Source organism: Notolepis coatsorum (genome assembly GCF_963971535.1).
Source record: "Notolepis coatsorum genome assembly, chromosome: 10".
NCBI lineage: Eukaryota > Metazoa > Chordata > Actinopteri > Aulopiformes > Paralepididae > Notolepis > Notolepis coatsorum.
Window position 1 is genome coordinate 21127162 of NC_140174.1, and position 21219 is coordinate 21148380.

The 21219-nt window shown below is 45.0% G+C and overlaps 1 protein-coding gene across 1 annotated transcript in view; it reads right to left on the reverse strand.

Annotated features, from left to right (window-relative positions):
- The window catches only part of LOC311235096 (structural maintenance of chromosomes protein 6-like), a 98996-nt gene that overhangs the window by 39208 nt on the left and 38569 nt on the right, over window positions 1–21219 (reverse strand). Inside the window, 4 exon segments of the mRNA XM_084322444.1 lie at window positions 5185–5322; window positions 8052–8222; window positions 15359–15439; window positions 15727–15862. Coding sequence (XP_084178570.1) covers window positions 5185–5322; window positions 8052–8222; window positions 15359–15439; window positions 15727–15862 — 526 coding nt within the window.

Here is a 21219-nt window from a genome sequence, read left to right on the forward strand (position 1 = left end):
CTTTAGAACGAATATCTTTCTTTTCGTTCTTAAAGGGCATTGTCTCTAGTGTCCATAGCCTCTCGACATGCTGCAGGAGAGTGGTGTCTTCTTGTCGTTCTGGAGTGGAGGCAGCTAGTGGCTGCTGTTCGGTTGAGAGATTTAGCGAGGGGGCCTTGTAGTGTCCACCCTAAGCGGGTCTCGACTGCTGCAGGACAGCCTCGGGGTCCTGTATGGACCCGGTCAATCGGGACGATGAGGTCTGCATGGTCGGAGCCTATCAGCAGGGTCGGGGTGGCGCCGTCTATGAGCGGGATAGGTAGTTGACGCAGGTGCACATATTTATCCATCAGCTTGGCGATGGGGTAGGTGTACTGCGATAGTCCTATTTCTTGGCTGGTGAAAGCATTTGTAATCCTATACCGTCGCTCTGGCTGCCCGCTTGCTGCGATAGTGAAGGAGACATTCTCGCCCTTTATCGTCTTTAAATCTCTTCTTATTGTCCGAATCATCATTTGGTTCTCGCTCCCCCGCAGTCCCAGCTGGGCCGCAGCGGACGCGAGCAGAAGGGTCTTCTCTGACCCGTCATCAAGGACGGCGTAAGTGTCCATGACTTTATCTTGGTAGCTCAATGTCACACGGACTACCTTTAAGAGCACTTGGGCGCCGCTGCTGCTGGCGGGGTCAATATACATGACACTTGCCTTGGTGCCGCTCGATGGTGCAGGTGCAGGCCTTCTTCTGTTACTGTCGTGTAATACATCTAGATGGGCTCCGTCACACCGACTGCACCTTTTCTTTAGGCGGCATTCGGCTGCCATGTGACTGCGCGCACATCGGTAACAGCGCCTGTTGGACTTTATCCATTGACTCACTTCTTCTGCATTCATCTTTGTGAACAGGTCACATTGTGACAGCCAGTGTTCTTTCTCACAGTAGGGGCACACCATCTTCCACTTCTCTTTTCTCGAGGGGGTACTGTGGCTCTTACTGCTCGGTACGGACTCTGATTGGTGCATGACAGTCACCGATCTTCTTCCATCGTTTATTCTCCTGGGTCCCTCTCTGGAGCTTGGCGTGCTCCGCACGAACGTATCCAGTCGTAAGCTGCTGACTTCTCTCGCCAGGAAGTCGGCTAGATCAAGGAGGGATGGTTCGGGGCCGTTAGGATCACGGTGGTCTCTCTGCCGCCTAAAACGCTCTTGTCTTGCGGGTGGCAGCTTCTCTAAAATCCTCTCGACGTTAGAGTTGGCGTATAGCTCGTGCATGCCCTTTTCCCGTTGCGCTCCCAGCATCCCTACCAGGGACTGCACTTTGATTGACAGGTCGTCTAATGAGCGATTGTCTGTTGCTGGGGGTAGGCGATCAATATGCCTTATCTCTTGGATTACGTAATCCCATATACGTCCATATCTCTGGTCCAGCGCTGCTAGAGCCGCGGTGTATGGGGTCGTAGAGGTGGCATAGGCTAGCGCTATATTGTGCGCTCGCGGTACTTTCAGGTGCTTCAGTAATATTGCATACTTGTGGCGTTCATCAGCGACATCCACCATCATTGTCTCTAAGCACATCCGGAGCTCCGTGTACTGTGCTCGATTCTCATAGGTGAAGTCTGGAAACGTCGGCGTGCCAATGTATGACGCCGTGGATGGCTGATACATCGGCGAGCGTTGGGGGAGAGACCTCCTAGGCGAGTCTCCTCTTGCGCCTCTCTGTGGGCTGGTACCGACAGGGTACCATGGCCCGCTGGTCCAGGTGCTATTCCTCGGGGCTGGTCGTGCGTCGTGCTCACCCGTGAATAGAGTCGGGGGTCTGTAGCGCAGCGCCGCGGGGGTATAGCCTGGGCTGTACTGGACCTCCTGGTCCGGTGGAGTACTGTGCTGTCGTCGGGCTTGGTTCTCCTCCTCTCCCTCTTCTTCTTCTATCAGGTCCTCTAGATCCTGTAGTCGTTTATTTAGCTTCTCCGCAGTATATGCCGCTCCTTCCTTGTAGCTGGGTCTCGCTTGGACCGGTCTGGGAAGGGGGTCTGCGGGGGGTATAGGCTTGGTCTGTTGGTCAAGTTCAGGGTCGCTTGCTCGGTTAGGAGACGCTGCCCTTGACTGTTGTCTCGACGAGTTCCTTGAACCCCTGGCGGAGGGAGAGGGTGTTGCCTTGAGGATCAGCTGCTCCATTAGTTGCGCTTGTAACTTGTCGCGCTCGGCTTCGCGCTTGGTGAGATCTGCTTCTCTTTGGGCACCGGCAGCGGCGCGCTGGGCGTCGGCCCGGTCTCTTGCCATATTCTCTTCCGTCTGAAGGCGTCTCATCTCCAGGCGTATGCGCTCTTCTTCGCTCCGTTGCTGCGCTTGGAGTTGTTCGCGCTCGATAAGCATCTGTGCTTGGAGTCGATCGCGTTCACCCTGAAGTCGATCGCGTTCACCCTGAAGTCGATCGCGTTCGGTAGAGGCTGTCAGGCTGACGAGGAACGCCTGTTGTAGCATCCTCTCCGCTTCGCTGGGGGAAGACGGTTGTAGAGGTGAGCCGCTCCTGGGTGAGCCGCTCGTTGGGGAGTCCTGGAGCTCTATTTCCTTGGCGCTCTCCTCCTCTTCTTCCGTGCAGAGTTCTCTCTCTGTAGGGTTGTCTTCCTCCCGGGGCTGGTCGGGGACTACTTCTTCGGTATTGGCGGGGGGTAAAGGCATGTCAGCTCCCTCCTGGTCCCCACCGTGAGCTTGGTCAGTTACATTAGAACCCACTAGGGCCTCTGTGGTCGGGGAAACCTGGTCGTTAAGGTCAGACATAATTTTACTTTCTACTTTTACCGCGTTTACCGTTTGTCGAAGGCTAGGTAGTTGACTGACAGCGTAATCCTCTAAGTACTGAGGTGGCTGTCGTCTGCGCTGCGGGCGTTCTACGTTAGGAGGACCGTTTCGTGGAGTGTTCATCATAGGCCATTTCAATATTAATAACACTATATTAATATTACACTAGTTACCCTCCGGCTCGAAGGACCAATTGTAACTGAGGGGTACAATTCCCTGACTGTATTGATAAGTATGGTATTATTAAACCACTACCGCTTGTACTTTAACTTCTGGCCATCCAGTACATGATATAGATATGATGAACACTTTCCCACCTGATGAAACGAAGTCCACACAAATGTATAAATCGAATATTTTATATAGCAAAGGGTATATACAACGTTCACTTAATGACATTTATGATTTGAAATGCACTTGTAAGGCAAATGAGTATTCGTAGGTAAATCAACATTGAATGTCCAATCTCTGGTTACGCAGGGAGCAAGTATACAACCTGGTTCTTTAGGGAACTATAGCGATGGTACTTAAATGATTATAGCTGGATACACTAAGGGGGGGGGTCCCGCTGGTTGTAAGACAGTAGGGGGGGGGTTATGAGAGCCGCTGGCGGTATCCCATCTGGCCGACGATTTCTTGGGAGAATTCAGAGTGCTGAACACGGTGCCCACAGAACCTCGGTCCGCAGATGAATACAGCTGGGCCCTCTGGTGGACGGTAGCTGCCGGTCCACAACGAAGAGACGTGAGGCGACCTCACTCGGGGTAGAGCGCCGTCTCACCTGGACTCCTCTCCGGGGGTAGTTCCAACACTCAGCAGTGTTGGCCGTTATCCATGGAATAATCAAAGCACCCAAAGCATGTAGATAATCCAAGCCGTGGAAGGCTCGCCGTCGTCCGGGTAAAGTAATCCAATGTACAGGTCCACTCGTCCTGGCCCGGAGCTCCTCGGATGCAAGCACCACACGTGGTCTGCCCAGCCTGGTTAAGACTCCAGATAACGTCAGGAACGATGGGGGTACTGCTCACTTTATAACTCTAACCGAACGATGCACCATACATAATAGACTATTATTAACTTAATAGAAATACGTCCCACTCGACGGTATAGTGCCAAACTATGACAATTCAACTATTAATCCACACGATGTCTCAATGCCTATTCTGAGGCCAAGTAGGCCTTACTGCACCACACGTGCGTCGTGGGTGAGGCTTCGCGTCTGTTACTAGGTTGGAGGGTAAAGGACTAATGGACTAAAAGAAAGTTCTACTTTACTTGCGCCATATATATATGCGCTGTGAACAAATAGTACCATTCGTATTTCGCCAGACGTATTCCTACGCGGAACCGGGCTTGTAACGACATGTTGGTCGGCACGATTGAACTTGAACCAAGGGGCTTGGCTGCTGGCGCCAGGTTCTCGTCCAATGGTAGAATGAAACTATTATGGGCTGTTAGTAGACTAAAGGGATATTCAGTGCATATTGTACAAGGAATATACAGGGGATATCAAACGATATACAAATACTATTAAATATATATCCATAAATAAATATATATATTCGGTTTAATCTGATCCTTCACAACAATATCTGTACATAACTAATAATATATGTACATAACTAATAACATCTGTACATAACAAATAACATCTGTACATAACGAATAACATCTGTACATTGTTAAATATCCGTGATTGTTAAATATCTGTACATAACTAATATCTATACATAACTAATAAATAATAATATCTACATAACTAATAACATCTGTACATAACTAATAACATCTGTACATAACTAATAATATCTGTACATAACTAATATTATCTGTACATAACTAATCATATATGTACATGACTAATACGATCTGTACATAACGAATACCATCTGTACATAACAAATAACATCTGTACATAACTAATAACATCTGTGACTCGACTATATCTTTAAGTTTCATAAGTCCAGTGACAACAGGAACAATAAACATCCCCGTACTCTGCAGCCGCGTGACGTGACAGGACGCGACAGGACGCGACAGCACGTGGCTGGCGAGCGTTATTTTTAAACCTAGCCGCATTTTGCGGAGACGCTCTCTGATTGGCCACTGACATGTTTGCTCAATCGCGTGACAAGCTGTGTCTTTGCCCATTTCCGGGTCTAACAGCAGCAAACTACCTAACGCCTAGTTTATCACTGGTTAAGCTTAGGCGACTCTTTCGAAGTTGGTTAAGGTTAGAGTTTGGAATCAGGGCTGGTGTTCTATCGCCCTGCTCTAAGACAAACTCTAACCGTAACCAACTTCGAAAGAGTGCCTAAGCTTAACCAGTGTAGAAACAGGCGTCGGCCAATCAGAGAGCGTCTCCGCAAAATGCGGCTAGGTTTAAAAATAACGCGGTTGGCGAGCGTACCGTGAGCTCTTCCTCTTTGCTGTGCAGGCTGGTGATGAGCGTCTGGATGCTGCTGAGGTGGGCCTTCCGCTTGTCCTCGTAGTGCTTCCTGTGGTGCTTACATTTGGCCACATCCTGGTCGCTCGTACACAGCCCATCCTGCAGAGACACGAGGGGTTTAGTTAAGGGGGCGCTCTTCTCTATTTTTCTCCCATCCCAATTTTGCTGTGCCAATTCTCCCCTCCCCTGTCTTGAACGTTGCTCGCATGTGCCACCCACTGGCCGGTTGTAGGGAGGATAGAAGCCTTGCATCACATGTCCCCTCCGATACATGTGGAGGCAGCCTGTCACATCTTTTCACCTGCCAGCGCGGACTCTCATTTGACGAGGTGTCACGTGTGGGAGGCTCACACTACCCCCGCCATTTTCCTGTCTCTGCTGTGCAGGCGCCCCAACCGACCTGTAGGAGTCGCTGTTTACAACGTCCAGATTACCACCCATCGACTTCCACCCGCTAACTCTGCCAATTGAGTTAGTATGACGGCCGACCCAAGCCGGAGGCAACGCCGACAGCCGGAGTCGATCCTGGTGTCTCGTGCATTGGTGACGAGCGCAATGTCCGCTGCGCCACCCAGCCGCCTTGCGCTCTTCTCTTTTTAAGGGGTTGGGGTTAATCTATTTTTAAGGGGTCGGGGTTACTATACAACGACACACTTTTACTGCCATAGAGAAGAAGCAAACTCATCTTGTGATTCCCGGTCGATTCCCGCTCCTCCCGGGCAGCATGTCAAAGTGTCCTTGAGCAAGGACCACGGTAACAAGACACCACCGCATCACCACGGTAACAAGACACCGCATCACCACGGTAACAAGACACCACCGCATCACCACAGTAACAAGACACCACCGCATCACCACGGTAGCAAGACACCGCATCACCACGGTAACAAGACACCACCGCATCACCACGGTAACAAGACACCACCGCATCACCACGGTAGCAAGACACCGCATCACCACGGTAACAAGACACCACCGCATCACCACGGTAACAAGACACCACCGCATCACCACGGTAGCAAGACACCGCCGCATCACCACGGTAACAAGACACTGCATCACCACGGTAAGTCAAATTTACTTAAATGAGGACTACTTTGGATAGAAAGCTATTTGTGTTCTAGATGTGCCACGTTCAGACCCAATGGAGAGCGAGCTCGCCTAGTCCATGGATCTGACATGTCGGGCTGTTATTTACTAGACTTTGTCAGTTTACACAAGGCAGTCGAAAGCTGTCTTTCTGTGTATCCCTCCTGGTTGCACACACACTTCCAGGATATCTGCAGGTTTCAACAAGTTACATTTAAGACTTTTTAATACCACTTGGAGCTAAGTTGTATACCAATTACACACAGCGACACTGAACTGTCACTCCTTCAGTCAGTCCTGTTTTGCAGTCAGAGCCACTCAGTTCTGGAACATCCTACCAACTGAAATAAGACACTGTGCTACCTACCACACCTTTACAAAAAAAACTCAAGACCTGGTTATTAACCAATCAAACATGTAATCACTTTTAATCAGTTCATTGTGTATTTTATTATTGCTTTTACTATTATGTTGGATTGTGTTGTAAATAGAGCTGCCGCGGTATCGCTGTTACATCATGCCCACCGCAGCGTTTTTTATTATATTATTATTATTATTACGCTCTCGTTGGGCTTGCGGCTCTGCAGATATACCCTACTTCTCTGTCGAGATTCCAAGCGACCCTATTGGGTACCAGAAAAGTCACATGAAACACTGCAGACCACTGATTGGTCAGAAGAGATACGCGTCACATGCTTGGAGCATCTTGCAGTGCTTTTATTTCCTGAATCTCAGTCATCACAACACGGCTAATAGTACGTTAGCTCCCACCGGAGACCCGAGTGGATTACCGACGCCGTCGCTCCTCAGGGAACGAGGCATAATGATTTTACTGCAACGAAATGTTATAATAAAAGCCCTTCGTTCTATACACTTGTCTGATTGAAAACTTTATTAACAGACCGCAGAATGGGTACAACTCGGCACGCTCTGAGCAAAGAAAGGAACTTAGATATTAATTGAGTAACGCTTGCCTTGATATGGTCCGGTAAATACGAACGTGTAACTATACTAACGTTAATGCCACAAATCGAATGCCTTTGTAATCATAAGTAGTAACGTTATAATAATAAGAAGAAGAAAGGGTCGGGGGGGTACCGACACAAAGTGAACGGCGCACGACCAGAGGGGAGATTTCGAATCCGTGTTTCACTTTTAATAACGAATGCGTGCATGCCGAATCCCAAACAATATTCATGCTGCAAAGTCATCCTCTAAAGATAGACATTTAGACTAGAGGCAGGCTATATGCTATATAAAGAGTAGACTACAAAAAAAATGCATTCAAACTTTTTTTTTTTTGTGTGTGTGTGTGGTAATACCGCGGCGGTAGGAAATATTTTGCAAATGTGTGCGGTAAGGAAAACATCAATACCGCGGCAGCTCTAGTTGTAAATACTGTGTTTTACTTTTAATGCTTCTGTTCTAGGTGTATGGTCGGTCTTAAAACATCTTGCCAAAAGGACTACAGTTGCAAATTAGCCAGCTGAAACAGACACATTTACAGAAATGTTTATTAATGTGTACCGTCCTTTTTTTAAATAAACTGAAAATAAACTGAAATAAACTGAAACTGGCCGCTGCACTTGGGCGGCAATTTTTATTCTTGCACGTTCCATACAAGCCCTCGCCAGATGCACCAAGCAAAAAACAACGACTTGAATACAAAAACATTTAATAAATGTAATATAATTTCATCTCCCAGCATTACACCCTGGCTCCTCTAGAGAGGAGGTTACCTTGATGGGGTCGGCCTCCTCTGTCACGGTGCTGATCTGGTCCTTGTGCTGCTTGTACTGCTGCTCCGCCTCCTCGCAGGAGGCCTTGCGCTGGGCCATCTGGGCCCGCGCCTCCTCAAACTCTGCACGCTGGGAGGAGATCTTGGTGATGACCTCCTGGAGCTCCTCCTCCTGTTGGGAGAGGGTGGGGGGAGACGGGAGGAGGTGAGGAGGAGACAGGAGGAGGTGATGATAACTAGTGTCTCTGTGGGGCGAATTCACAAAGAATGGATTGTGCGGCGCTAATAGCACCCTTAACTGCGCGCGATTAGCGTGTGCTATGTGCTCCGTGTTTGTGAGCCATTCCCTAGAGTTTGCGCGGACGAGACGCGCAATGCCGATGGCAATGCAATTATCACCGTATTTCACCCTTTGCACTTGCTTTGTGAATAGCAAACTGTGTTTCAGAGCTATTTGCCGGCATAGAGTCAGAAAAAGCCGTGCAATCCCTTTGTGAATTCGCCCCCGTGTACCAGGGATGCCACGATAATGGTACCACTCTCATGTACTCATAGAACTACAGATTCTACTACTTGGTGCCATGTTTGTTCAGGAAAACACAACGTTGAATGTTAACATTTTATATTATATATTATATACTTGGTAGCCGGACCAGCACTCTCAGGTTCAATGTTTTTAATGGCAGCCTGAATAGATAGCAGACATGTTTCGGACAATGTCCTTCTTCAGTGATATGGCTAGCAATGGAAATACATTCAAGATGGTAGTTAAATACACCCGACAGGTAATTACATGACATGACACGGCAGGAAATGACATCACAACGCAGGTGTGCCGGTGCAATGTGACCAAAGGAATGACCTATCAAAGTAGAGTCCAATCATAAATTATACATATATATAGATATATATATATCTAACACCAATCTATATTATAAACAATACAAAACAAAACAAAATTACCAGAAACGTGATATTATAACATGCCCATTAATTTCTAGGGCTAATTGAACCCCTTTACATATTTAATTAAATAGTTTCAAATTATACATTGGGCATCCTTGTGAAACATGCCTCTTGTTTAGCAACAAACAACAACTTTAATCAAACCAGAAATAACACTGTAGGTGTAAGGAGGTTAGAGGAAATGGGTTAAAACGTTCTCTTCATTCATTCCTCTAGGTTCGATGCAATTGAACAGGTGGATATAATAACATTCACGTTGCAACATGGGCGGCTACGTGGCGTAGTGGGCAAGGCGCTCGCCACAAAATGCTGGAGACGCTGGGCTCGTCAGTTCGAGCCCAGCGCTCCACATTTGCTTTCAGTTTAGCTGGTCGTCCGTACTAATACACATTGGCCGTATTAGGGGGTGGGAAACTGATGGGTGGGGATCGGGCGTTGTGGACAACGACTCCTACAGGTCGGTTGGTGCGCCTGCATCTGAATTTCTCACAGCACATTTGTGTTCACTGATTCTTGATTTAAAGGCTCTCGTTCTTTTGCCCACATAAGAAAAATGACAAGGACATTTTAGCAAATACACCAGATTACACGAATTACACGTAATCCGTCCTTTGACTGGTATATTTTTCCCCATTTTAGGATGTGCGAAAAATTTATCTTTAATCATGCCCTGGCACTGTACACAGGATTGGCAGGGAAAATTCCCATCTGGGATATTGGACATAAAATGAGAAGGTTTCTTTAAGGGCAAATCAGTTTTGACTAGGAGATTAGATAAATTCGCTTGTCTCTTATAAAAATAGTTAGGCGAATGCTGAAACGCTGTCCCTATAAAAGGAGGGTCGCACTGCAGAATATGCCAATGTTTATTGACAATACTCTGTGTGTCTCTCGTGATAGGGCTGTAAGTAGACACAAAAGATACTTTGTCTGTTTTATCTTCTTTCTTTCTGGGGGTGAACAACGTGGCCCTATCGATATGTTTGGTTTTGTTCAGGGCTTTTTGTTTTTAAACTTTGGCCATTCCCCTGGCTCTTTTATGTGTTTATCACATTTATACTGGTCAAGGATGACCGACAGAAACAGGCTGAAAGGGTTCAGATGGGGGGGAAGACACTCTGGGAAAGGCACGGCTGCAGTCGGGATTCGAACTTGCTAAGCCCCAGATCCGTGACGAGCACGGTTGTCCACGGCGCTGAAATAGCGCTCGCGGTACGTGAGCTACTGGAGCTCCCCTTGTTCAGGGCTTTGAGTGTCAAATCGGCACTGTAGCCTCTTTCGTGGAAACTGCCACGGAGGACCTCTGCTTGTGCAATAAATCTATCGTCAGTATCACATATTCTCTTATAACGAAGTATTTGGCTATAAGGAAGACTGTTCTTCAAGGCTGGGGTGTGATAACTGGAATAATGCAAGAACGAGTTACGGTCTGTCTCCTTTTTAAAAACCTCTGTGTGTTAGGGGCTTTCTTGATCAGAACGTCGAGGAAGGGTAAATTATGCATATCAAACTTCAATGTAAACCTCATCGTTCTTCTCCAGGTGTTCAGGTACTCAAGGAAGGCAAAAAGATCAGATGATGAACCAGACCAAAAAAAAAAAAAAAAACAGATCATCAATATAGCGCATATAAGATTTGACACATTTCTCAAACGGGTTATTATTAAAGTCTCTCTCTCTCTCTCTCTCTCTCTCTCTCTCTCTCTCTCTCTCTCTCTCTCTCTCTCTCTCTCTCTCTCTCTCTCTCTCTCTCTCTCTCTCTCTCTCTCTCTCTCTCTCTCTCTCTCTCTCTCTCTCTCTCTCTCTCTCTCTCTCTCTCTCTCTCTCTCTCTCTCTCTCTCTCTCTCTCTCTCTCTCTCTCTCTCTCTCTCTCTCTCCCTCTCTCCCTCTCTCTCTCTCTCTCTCCCTCTCTCCCTCTCTCTCTCTCTCTCTCTCTCTCTCTCTCTCTCTCTCTCTCTCTCTCTCTCTCCCTCTCTCTCTCTCTCTCTCTCTCTCTCTCTGCCTAAAACAGGTTGGATGTGCACACAGCTGCTCTACTGTGTTTGTAGCAGAGCAACCATACCTGAAGCCTTGTAAACAAAGACATCAACACTAGAGTGTGTACTTCTATCTACACAGTACAGCCAAAGCATTCCCATTGCTAGGCAAAAACTCCACCTGTTTTCTACACTGCTTCTTCCCTTGCTGGATTTTCTGCTTACTGCCACTTGTACATGTGTGTTGTGGAGAAATTTGTACAGTGTTACAAAGCGATAACACTGTATATTGACTGTAGAACGGGAGCTCTCTCTCGCTCTCTCTCTTGCTATATGTTGACTGTAGCATGCCCAGCCTTGGGCAGCGCTATTATTTAAGAATATGTTGACTGTATGAAAAAATATATATATATATTTTCTTTTTACCTTTAGGGTCCTCGCGAATCAAATGACGGAATCAAATCACGACTCCGAATCAAATGACGGAATCTCCAAATCAAATGGACGGATATCCGTCCCAAGACGGAACGCTTTAATGCCTGAGACTTAGAGAGATGGACAGTAATGCCCTTGGACTTCAATTCAAGAATAGAGGTCATTAAGATGAACATACTATCAAGGTTACTATACCTGTTTCAGTCACTACCGATACAAATACCACAGAATCAATTCAGGGAGTGGGACAGACTGATATCGAGGTTCATATGGGCGGGGAGAAGACCACGGGTCAGATATAAAACACTACAACTACCAAAGGAAAAGGGAGGGATGGCAGTACCCAGCCTACAAGACTATTATTATGCAGCACAACTGAGAGCAGTGACGTGCTGGTGTAACGACAGATATGAGGCAAGATGGAAAGACATTGAAAAAGAAGGGGAGGGATACAAGGTACAGGCTCTGGTGGGGGATAGGGAACTATTCAAAGAAAAAGAGGGACTGTTACATCCAATCACCAAGTGCACCTTGACCATATGAAACAGAGTAGTAAAAACACACAAATTGGAGAAACAGTCAGGGGTTCTGAGATGGGTAGCACATGACAAGAGATTCAAGCCAGGGAGGTTGGACCATGGATTCAGAAGGTGGGAGAGGGGGGGGGGGGGGGGGGGGGGGCAACAGCGATATGCAAAATGATAGAGAAGGGGGAAATGCAAACCCTACAAAAATGTAAGGAGAAATTTGGACTAGAAAACAGGGACCACTTCAGATATCTACAGGTTAGAGATTACTACAATAAAGAAATAATAGGAGACAAGGACGAAGAACAGAATGGAATAATAGAGATGATAGTGTGGGCATACGAAGGGGGGAAAGGAAGGGTAATTTCAGCACTGTACCTGGCTATAATGAACAGAAAGGGACACACAACCGATTATATAAGGGAGAAATGGGAGAGAGAATTAGAGATAGAAATAACAGAGAAGGAATGGGGTAGCATATGCGAGGTACAGCATTCAACAACAGGATCAAGGGTATGGAAAGAATTTGGATGGAAAAACATAATCAGATTCTTTATAACCCCAGAGTTGAAGGGAAAGTATGCACCAACACAAAGGACATGCTGGAGGATGTGTGGGAAGGAGGGGGCAAATCACACACACATATTCTGGGGATGTCAGAAGCTGAAGGGGTATTGGGAGGAGATAGGGGAGGCAATGATCAGAATATTAGGATACGGGTTACCACAAACAGGACTGGTGGTTTACTTAAGGGACCTGACGCACAAGGGTATACAAGGGGGGGACAAGTATTTAATAAAGATAATGTTGATATCGGCCAGAAAAGCAATAACGAGACTATGGTACAAGGAAGATCCACCAACAATAGCACAATGGGTAGGAATAGTAGAGGAGATACAGGATATGGAGAGGATAACACACATGCTGAGGCTACAGGAAGAGAAATTTGGAGAAAGATGGGGAAAGTGGGAGGATTATAAGGGGAACGAAAACGACATCACAGAGGAGGGACCAAATGCAACACAAGAGGGCGAAGGGTAAAGGAGGAAAGAGGTTCAAGGAGGGTCTCTGAACTCGTGTCAGACACCTTTGCTTTAGTTAGTTTTTTCTATTTTTATTTCTGTTGGGTATGACAATTGTTTTATGTTTTTTCTACTTTATTATTTAGGTTTGTTTAACAGTGTTGTTTTATGATGTGTTTAGTTTTAATTTAATGAATGTACCCATATATGTATGTCGTTTTGTTATGGATGTCAATATAAATGTTATGTTGTATGTCCATAAATGTTGAATAAAAATGTAAGTTTAAAAAAAAAAGGATACATTTTTCGCACATCCTAAAACGGGGAAAAATATACCAGTCAAAGGACGGATTACGTGTAATTCGTCTAATCTGGTGTATTTGCTAAAATGTCCTTGTAATTTTTCTTATGTGGGCAAAACAACGAGAGCCTTTAAATCAAGAATCAGTGAACACAAATGTGCTGTGAGAAATTCAGATGTCAAGTCGTCGGTAGCTCGACATTTCTCCAAGTGTAAACATACCATCAACGATCTCAAATATATGGGACTAGAGTTAGTACTCAGGCCAGCGCGAGGTGGAGACAGACACAAGTTGCTGTTGCAACGTGAATCTTATTATATCCACCTGTTCAATTGCATCGAACCTAGAGGAATGAATGAAGAGAACGTTTTAACCTGTTTCCTCTAACCTCCTTACACCTACAGTGTTATTTCTGGTTTTATTAAAGTTGTTGTTTGTTGCTAAACAAGAGGCATGTTTCACAAGGATGCCCAATGTATAATTTGAAACTATTTAATTAAATATGTAAAGGGGTTCAATTAGCCCTAGAAATTAATGGGCATGTTATGGTATAATATCAAGTTTCTGGTAATTTTGTTTTGTTTTGTATTGTTTATAATATAGATTGGTGTTAGATATATATATCTATATATATGTATAATTTATGATTGGACTCTACTTTGATAGGTCATTCCTTTGGTCACATTGCACCGGCACACCTGCGTTGTGATGTCATTTCCTGCTGTGTCATGTCATGTAATTACCTGTCGGGTGTATTTAACTACCATCTTGAATGTATTTCCATTGCTAGCCATATCACTGAAGAAGGACATTGTCCGAAACATGTCTGCTATCTATTCAGGCTGCCATTAAAAACATTGAACCTGAGAGTGCTGGTCCGGCTACCCTGCTTTTTGATATACTGAACTTTATGGGATTGCAGCACCCAGTGTTAGAACTTGTGAGAGCGCGGTCTAACTTGACTATATATATTTATATACTTAAAATGTCAGCAACAGCATCATGTTGTATATGTAATTTGTTAGTGAGAAAGTGAAGAACTATAATGGTATCATTAAGTACTCATATCGGGACTCAGTATCACCAAGTACCCAACTGTAAGTACTTGGTCTGAAAAAAGGTGGTATCGGGACATCCCTTGTGTACATATTATATATATTTTTAATGAACTGAGCGGGATTATAGGTGTACAGTATGTGATTCTATTGTAGGGAATACATTTCAGTATGTATATCAAGTTAAGTAAAAGAATAAATACATTTAAAAATTCATTAAATTCAGGGAACATGGATTTGAATTGAATCATAGAATTATTATAGTAAGGAATTTTATAAAATGGCAGAAGTATGAATGCCCGACTGGATCCAGGCTATAAATCAGTTCTGTGAGCCGTGTTGAGGGTCTAGGTGGTCTGGTAGCTGGGTTGAGGGTCTGGGTGGTCTGGTAGCTGGGTTGGGGGTCTGGGTGGTCTGGTAGCTGGGTTGAGGGTCTGGGTGGTCTGGTAGCTGGGTTGAGGGTCTGGGTGGTCTGGTAGCTGGGTTGGGGGTCTGGGTGGTCTGGTAGCTGGGTTGAGGGTCTGGGTGGTCTGGTAGCTGGGTTGAGGGTCTGGGTGGTCTGGTAGCTGGGTTGAGGGTCTGGGTGGTCTGGTAGGTGTGAGCTGGGTTGAGGGTCTGGGTGGTCTGGTAGCTGTGTTGAGGGTCTGGGTGGTCTGGTAGCTGTGAGGGTCTGGGTGGTCTGGTAGCTGTATTGAAGGTCTGGGTGGTCTGGTAGCTGGGTTGAGGGTCTGGGTGGTCTGGTAGCTGTGAGGGTCTGGGTGGTCTGGTAGCTGTGAGGGTCTGGGTGGTCTGGTAGCTGGGTTGAGGGTCTGGGTGGTCTGGTAGCTGTATTGAAGGTCTGGGTGGTCTGGTAGCTGGGTTGAGGGTCTGGGTGGTCTGGTAGCTGTGAGGGTCTGGGTGGTCTGGTAGCTGTGAGGGTCTGGGTGGTCTGGTAGCTGGGTTGAGGGTCTGGGTGGTCTGGTAGCTGGGTTGGGGGTCTGGGTGGTCTGCTAGCTGTGTTGGGGGTCTGGGTGGTCTGGTACCTACCAAGGGCTTGAGGTCCTCTGACTGGGGCTCCTCAACGTTCTGTAGGTCGGCAATCTCCATCTGCAGCTTCCTGGCCTTGTCCTGGAACACCAGAGGAGACGTGTGGGCTCTTTATTAAAAAAGGTGTAATATGTAATCAAAGGTAAACAAACAGGTTACCCTACCATTGAAAGCATGGGTTTGGAGATTTTTTTTGCCTGAATGAGCTTTGATACAAGCTTTGATACTGCTTGAGCCAACTAAACCTAAATGTTTTCAATCCATTTTGATACTGGTACTACTTTCTATGATTTCAGCTCCAGACATGCATGTGCATTTTGCACATGGAAGCAGACTGCTGATACAACACTGGATGAAGAAACGGTCACCTTGGTCTTCTTCTGCTCCACGTGAGCCCTCTTCAACAAGGTGTCGTTCTGCCTCCCGTCCTCCTCCACCTTCCTGATCTGCTGCTGGAAGCGACTGGCCTGGATCTGCTGGTTCTCCAGCTCCGCATGCATGTGTCTGGGACCCAGGGGGGGTGGGGGGGGTGGAGACGGAGACAGAGAGAGGGTTTGAGACGCAGAGAGAAAGGTGATGTGGGGACCGGGGGGTGGAGACAGAGAGAGGGAGAGGGTTTGAGACGCAGAGAGAAAGGTGATGTAGTTTCAAGTTTCTTTATTAGTCGTCATACAGAAATACAGAATACTTTTGCATGAAATGCTTCTTTCTGTTTTGCTCCCGAGAGTGTGCTAGATAAACTAAAAAGATAGTATAAAAAGTATAATATAAGTATAAAATAGAAAGTCAAGTACGTAAACAACAAACATTTTCAATATACATATATACAGTATATGTACAGTATATACAATGCAGATACAGTACAGTGTAGAAATGGTGAGGTATAGCTTAGCTTGTGGTGCCACCTTGTGGTGGTGAGGTGCAATGAGGTGCAGTGAGGTATGAGATTGATGTGCAAATCTCCTTACCAATAAATATAAAGTGTGTTAGTGACATTTATGCACATGTACTGGGACTGCCCACCAGTTAAGATATTCTGGAAAGAAGTGACCCAGCAATTATCAAATCTCTTAACTCTGAATATACCTGTACACCCCTCTGTATTACTGCTGAATGATGTCTTTGAGTGTGCAGTACCTCCACAGCTAAAGAGATTGGTTTTATCTGGTATCACAGTGGCTAAAAAGCTGATAGCATCACGATGGTTTCAACCGGAAAAAATGTGCCGGAAGGTCTGGATTCTTACATATCTCGATGTGATTTATCTAGAAATATCTACAGCAAGAATTTTGGGTCTCAATGAATCCAAAATGACAATGTGGTTAGAAGTGGTGGAGAGAATAAAAGCTAGCATATAATGGTAGTGTCTGGTTAGGTGCGAGTGATAATGGATGGATTATCCAATGGGGGGTCCGGGGGGGGGGGGATGCGAGCTAGAGCATATGTGTGTAGGGTATTAGATAGCAGGTATTAGGGGTATATCTTGTATAAGACATTTAACTAAATGGTGATTTCATTGGATGTGCACTGTTAATTAATGCTTGTATATCTAATCTTGTGTGGTCATGTTTGTTTATGTGTTTGTTTAAAGAATAATAATAAAAATAAAATACAAAAAAAAAAGTGTGTTAGTGTCTAAAGTGGGTAAAGTGGGTGCTACAGTGTGTTGTTTATTTAAAGTGAGTGTGTGCGTGTGGATGTGTGTGCTGTGGGTGTATTTGATGGTTTGTTATTGTTTATTGAGCATCCTGATGGCCTGGGCTCAGGAGTTCAAAACTTTTAATCTCTATCTGATCCGATCAGATTTTTAAATCCCATTTTTTGTGATCCAGGATCAAACAACTCGGACAGATTTTGTCCCGGTATTCCAAAGCAATCCAGGATAGGATCACCCTGACCCAGATTCAGACTTTTCAAGATTACTAGATCCTGAATATCAGTGCTTTAATCCTACCAATCTCCATCTAGTGGATATGAAAAATAATACAAGGAAGACAAGGGACCACATTGCAGAGACATCTATAATGTCTAATTATTAGTGATGCACGATATATCGGCCGCCGATATAATATCGGCCGATATGGCCGTTTTTTTACACATCGGTATCGGTCCGATATCAAGATAGGACCGATATTAAAAAAAAAAAAAAAAAAAAAAAAAATTATCTTTTTTTTCTTCTTTTTACATGTTTTGGCCTTAAATAGTTTCAAAATATCAGTCATTTCTGAAAATAAGTTACAAAAGTAAAAAAAATTATGCGTTTTGGAAAATAGCTCTTTATTTGATTATCATAAAAAAGTGTTTTCTATACAGAGATATCGACATCGGTAAATATCGGTATCGGCCAGAACAGCAATATTAATATCGGTTATCGGTATCGGCCACAATTTTCACATCGGTGCATCACTGCTAATTATATTGTTAAATACATAAAGGAATTGTAATTAAAAGAAATACTCCCACTAGGGTAACAAAAAAAAAACATTAATTCAAAGGCAGCTGATCATCCAGGCATGCTTTGAGGAGCTGAATTCTAAGTGAGGTTTCAGTTTGAAGGTGATGACAGATGGACAGATGGTATTTTTTTGTTGTTGATATTTTTTCTTTAATCTAAATTACATTTGTGATTGACTATCTTTGTTGTGATACTTTTATGAGCATAAACATTTTTGTCATCAACATTTCAAGATTCAAGAGATTTATTCGTCACATACATACACAAGACATTTGGTTGAAAACAAAATAGGCCACCACAAATGTGACCAAAAATTTGTTTTTGCCATGAAGGCAATTATTTTTTTTATTATTTCAGTTAACAAACTTTGCCATCGATGCTGAGGGGGCTATAGTCCCTGACCCTCGACCTCCTAAAGTCCACAATCATCTCTTTTGTTTTGTTGACGTTCAGGGAGAGGCTGTTCTCTTGACACCATCCCGCTAGAACCTTTACCTCTTCCAGGTAGGCCCTCTCGTCGTTTGCAGAGATCAGGCCCACCACTACTGTCGTCAGCAAATTTGATGATTGTGTTGTTGTTCCGCTGTATCACACAGTCATGTGTGTACAGGGAGTAAAGGAGGGGACTCAGAACACAGCCCTGGGGGGCCCCTATGTTGAGAGTGATGGATGAGGAGGTGCAGTTGCCTGCTCTCACCACCTGGGGTCTGCCCTTCAGGAAGTCAAAGACCCACTGTCTATCTATCTAGGTCGTCCTCGGAGGGGCCCTCCATCGGTGCTTCCAGTCATCCCGATCCTCCATGCATCTGGCTAGCTCGCCGGTGCTTTCTGTTCCCGCATCTCTCCTGAGTACGTCCACGTAGGGTAATGTGGGACGTCCTCGTGATCGATGCCCGTGTGTTGGCTCCCACAGCACAAGTTTGCTGGTTGGCAGCTCATGGTGTCTCTGGCAGTGACCTGCCAGCCTCATTCTCCTGACTGCCACTTTCTCGCTCACCCTTAGCACCCCCCCATACAAGTTTGCATTAGTGAGACATGCTCAACCCTGTTGATGTTGAGCATCACACGCATCATTCTGGTGTAGCACCCATCCAAGGACTTCTGCAGGGTGGGCTTCAGGGTCCAGCATTCACTGCCATACAAAAGGACAGACTCAACTGTTGCATGAAAGAAGTTGAGCTTGATTTGACGGGGGAGGTTGGATTTCCACACACTGGTCATGCCGTTCAGAGCCCTCCACGCAAGCGCCTTCCTCACTTTAAGGTCTTGCTCAGACGAGTTGACCCACGAGCCCAGGTATTTGAAATCAACGACTTCCTTTAGAGCAGTGCCTCCTGTTGTCGTTAGAGGTGGATGATCCGGGAGGATGTTATACATTATGACCTCGGTTTACTTGCAGCACTGGCAGAGGTCATAGTTCAAGCCCAGGTCCCTGAGCTTGGCTATGAGTTTGGCGGGGACTATGGTATTGAATGCTGAGCTGTAGTCGATGAATAGCATTCTCACATAGTTCCCCTGCCTCTTGTCCAGGTGTGATGCTGCTGTGTGCAGCACATGGGCTATGGCGTCCTCCGTGGACCGGTTGGGGCGATATGCAAATTGCAGGGGGTCCAGGTTGATGGGGAGGGAGGAACAGATGTAGCCCTTCACTAGCTTCTCAAAGCACTTCATGGCTATGGAGGTGAGAGCTACAGGGCGGTAGTCGTTGAGGCAAGCAGGCTTGTATTTTTTGGGTACAGGGATAATGGTGGACTTCAGACAGGTGGGGATGACAGCCTGTTCCAAGGACAGGTTAAATATGTCAGTGAATACCGGGGCCAGTTGGTCGGCACAGATGTAGGGAACTTGGGAGATTTCGCCTGAATTTTTATGAGTCTATTCATTCTGTTTAAACCAATGGGGTTTTTCTTCACAGTTGCAGTTAAAGATTAGGCTACACTAATATTATAGTATTATAGTATATGACTCGTCCATTTAAAAAAAAAAAAAAAAACATTTATCATAAATGATGTAGTTTATCTGCTCCATCAAGACGTCACCATCACTTTCGTACCAACCGTGCCCTTATTGGATTATTTATGTTGACGAAACTGACGAGTTATATTCATTAACGGGAGACCACCCACCTAAAATACCATTTTCCTGATTTTGGGGCAATTCTGAGATTTTTGTATAATGTTGCCCCTTTACATGTCTTCTTTCAAACTAGTGAAAAAATAAATAAATTAAAAAAAAACACATTTAGTTGCTTATTTTGCTTCATTTTGCATGATTGCATCCATAAATGTGCACATATCGAATCGGGAAGTGCCTCATTTGCATATATAAACATACAATTCAGAAAACTTGCAATATATTTTTTCTTAGTTTATATTTTGTCTTAGTTTATATGTACCTAACAAACTGGGAAAGTTTCATAGTGATATCTATTCAAATATTTGTTTTGCCTATAGGGGGTACAGTAATCGATTGTGTTGTTTGTTACTACACTGTTACTACTACTACATCATTATTATTATGTTATCAGGCATGTGTTTAGGTTGTCTATTACTAATGGTTTGATTGAGTGTTGTGTTTGTAAATAGTGGTTTAAAAAAAAATTATGGCATTTTACAATACAGAACTTTGAAGGCGTTTTCCCAAAGGGTAGACATGTACCATTTCCCTAGCATCTACACACACCAAACTTTCCACCTTTATTCATATCTATATCCTGCTTCTTTGCGCCAAATGGTTTGTTGATATGTCATACATGTCATACCTGATTTACAGACAATACAAAACTTTAAAGGCGTTTTTCTCAAAACAAGATTTTATGAGTTTGTATTGTACACATAAAACAAAAAATCTCAATTTCTCTAGTACCTCCACACACCAAACTGGCCACGTTTCCTCCTATCTATATACCACAACTTTTTGCTAGAGGATATTTTTGAAATATCACTCATCCAGATTTTTAGAACATTTTATACAAAAGAATTATGCAATTTTTTTTATGACTAGGGGGTCATAAAAGGTCATAAATTCCTGTTCGGGTGGCATATCATAAAATCCTCTAGCAAAAAGTTCGGTATTTAATGTAGTTTAATGTGCACCTACCCCCCACAGTCGGTCTGGGAGAGTGGAGGCTATCACGTGCTTCCTCCGACACACGTGTAGCCAATCAACCGCTTCTTTTCACCTGGCAGCGTGGACTCTCACTGAGAGGGTGTAACGTGTGGAAGGATCACACTACCCCCCTTAGATCCTATCCTCGCTGAGCAGTCGCCCTTACCGAACTGTAGGAGTCGCTGTTTACAACGACCAGGACCCACCCACCAGCTTTCCCATCCCTAACACTGCCAATTGTGTTAGTATGAACGACCAGCCAAGCTGATAGCAATGCCGAGAGCTGGGCTCGAACCCA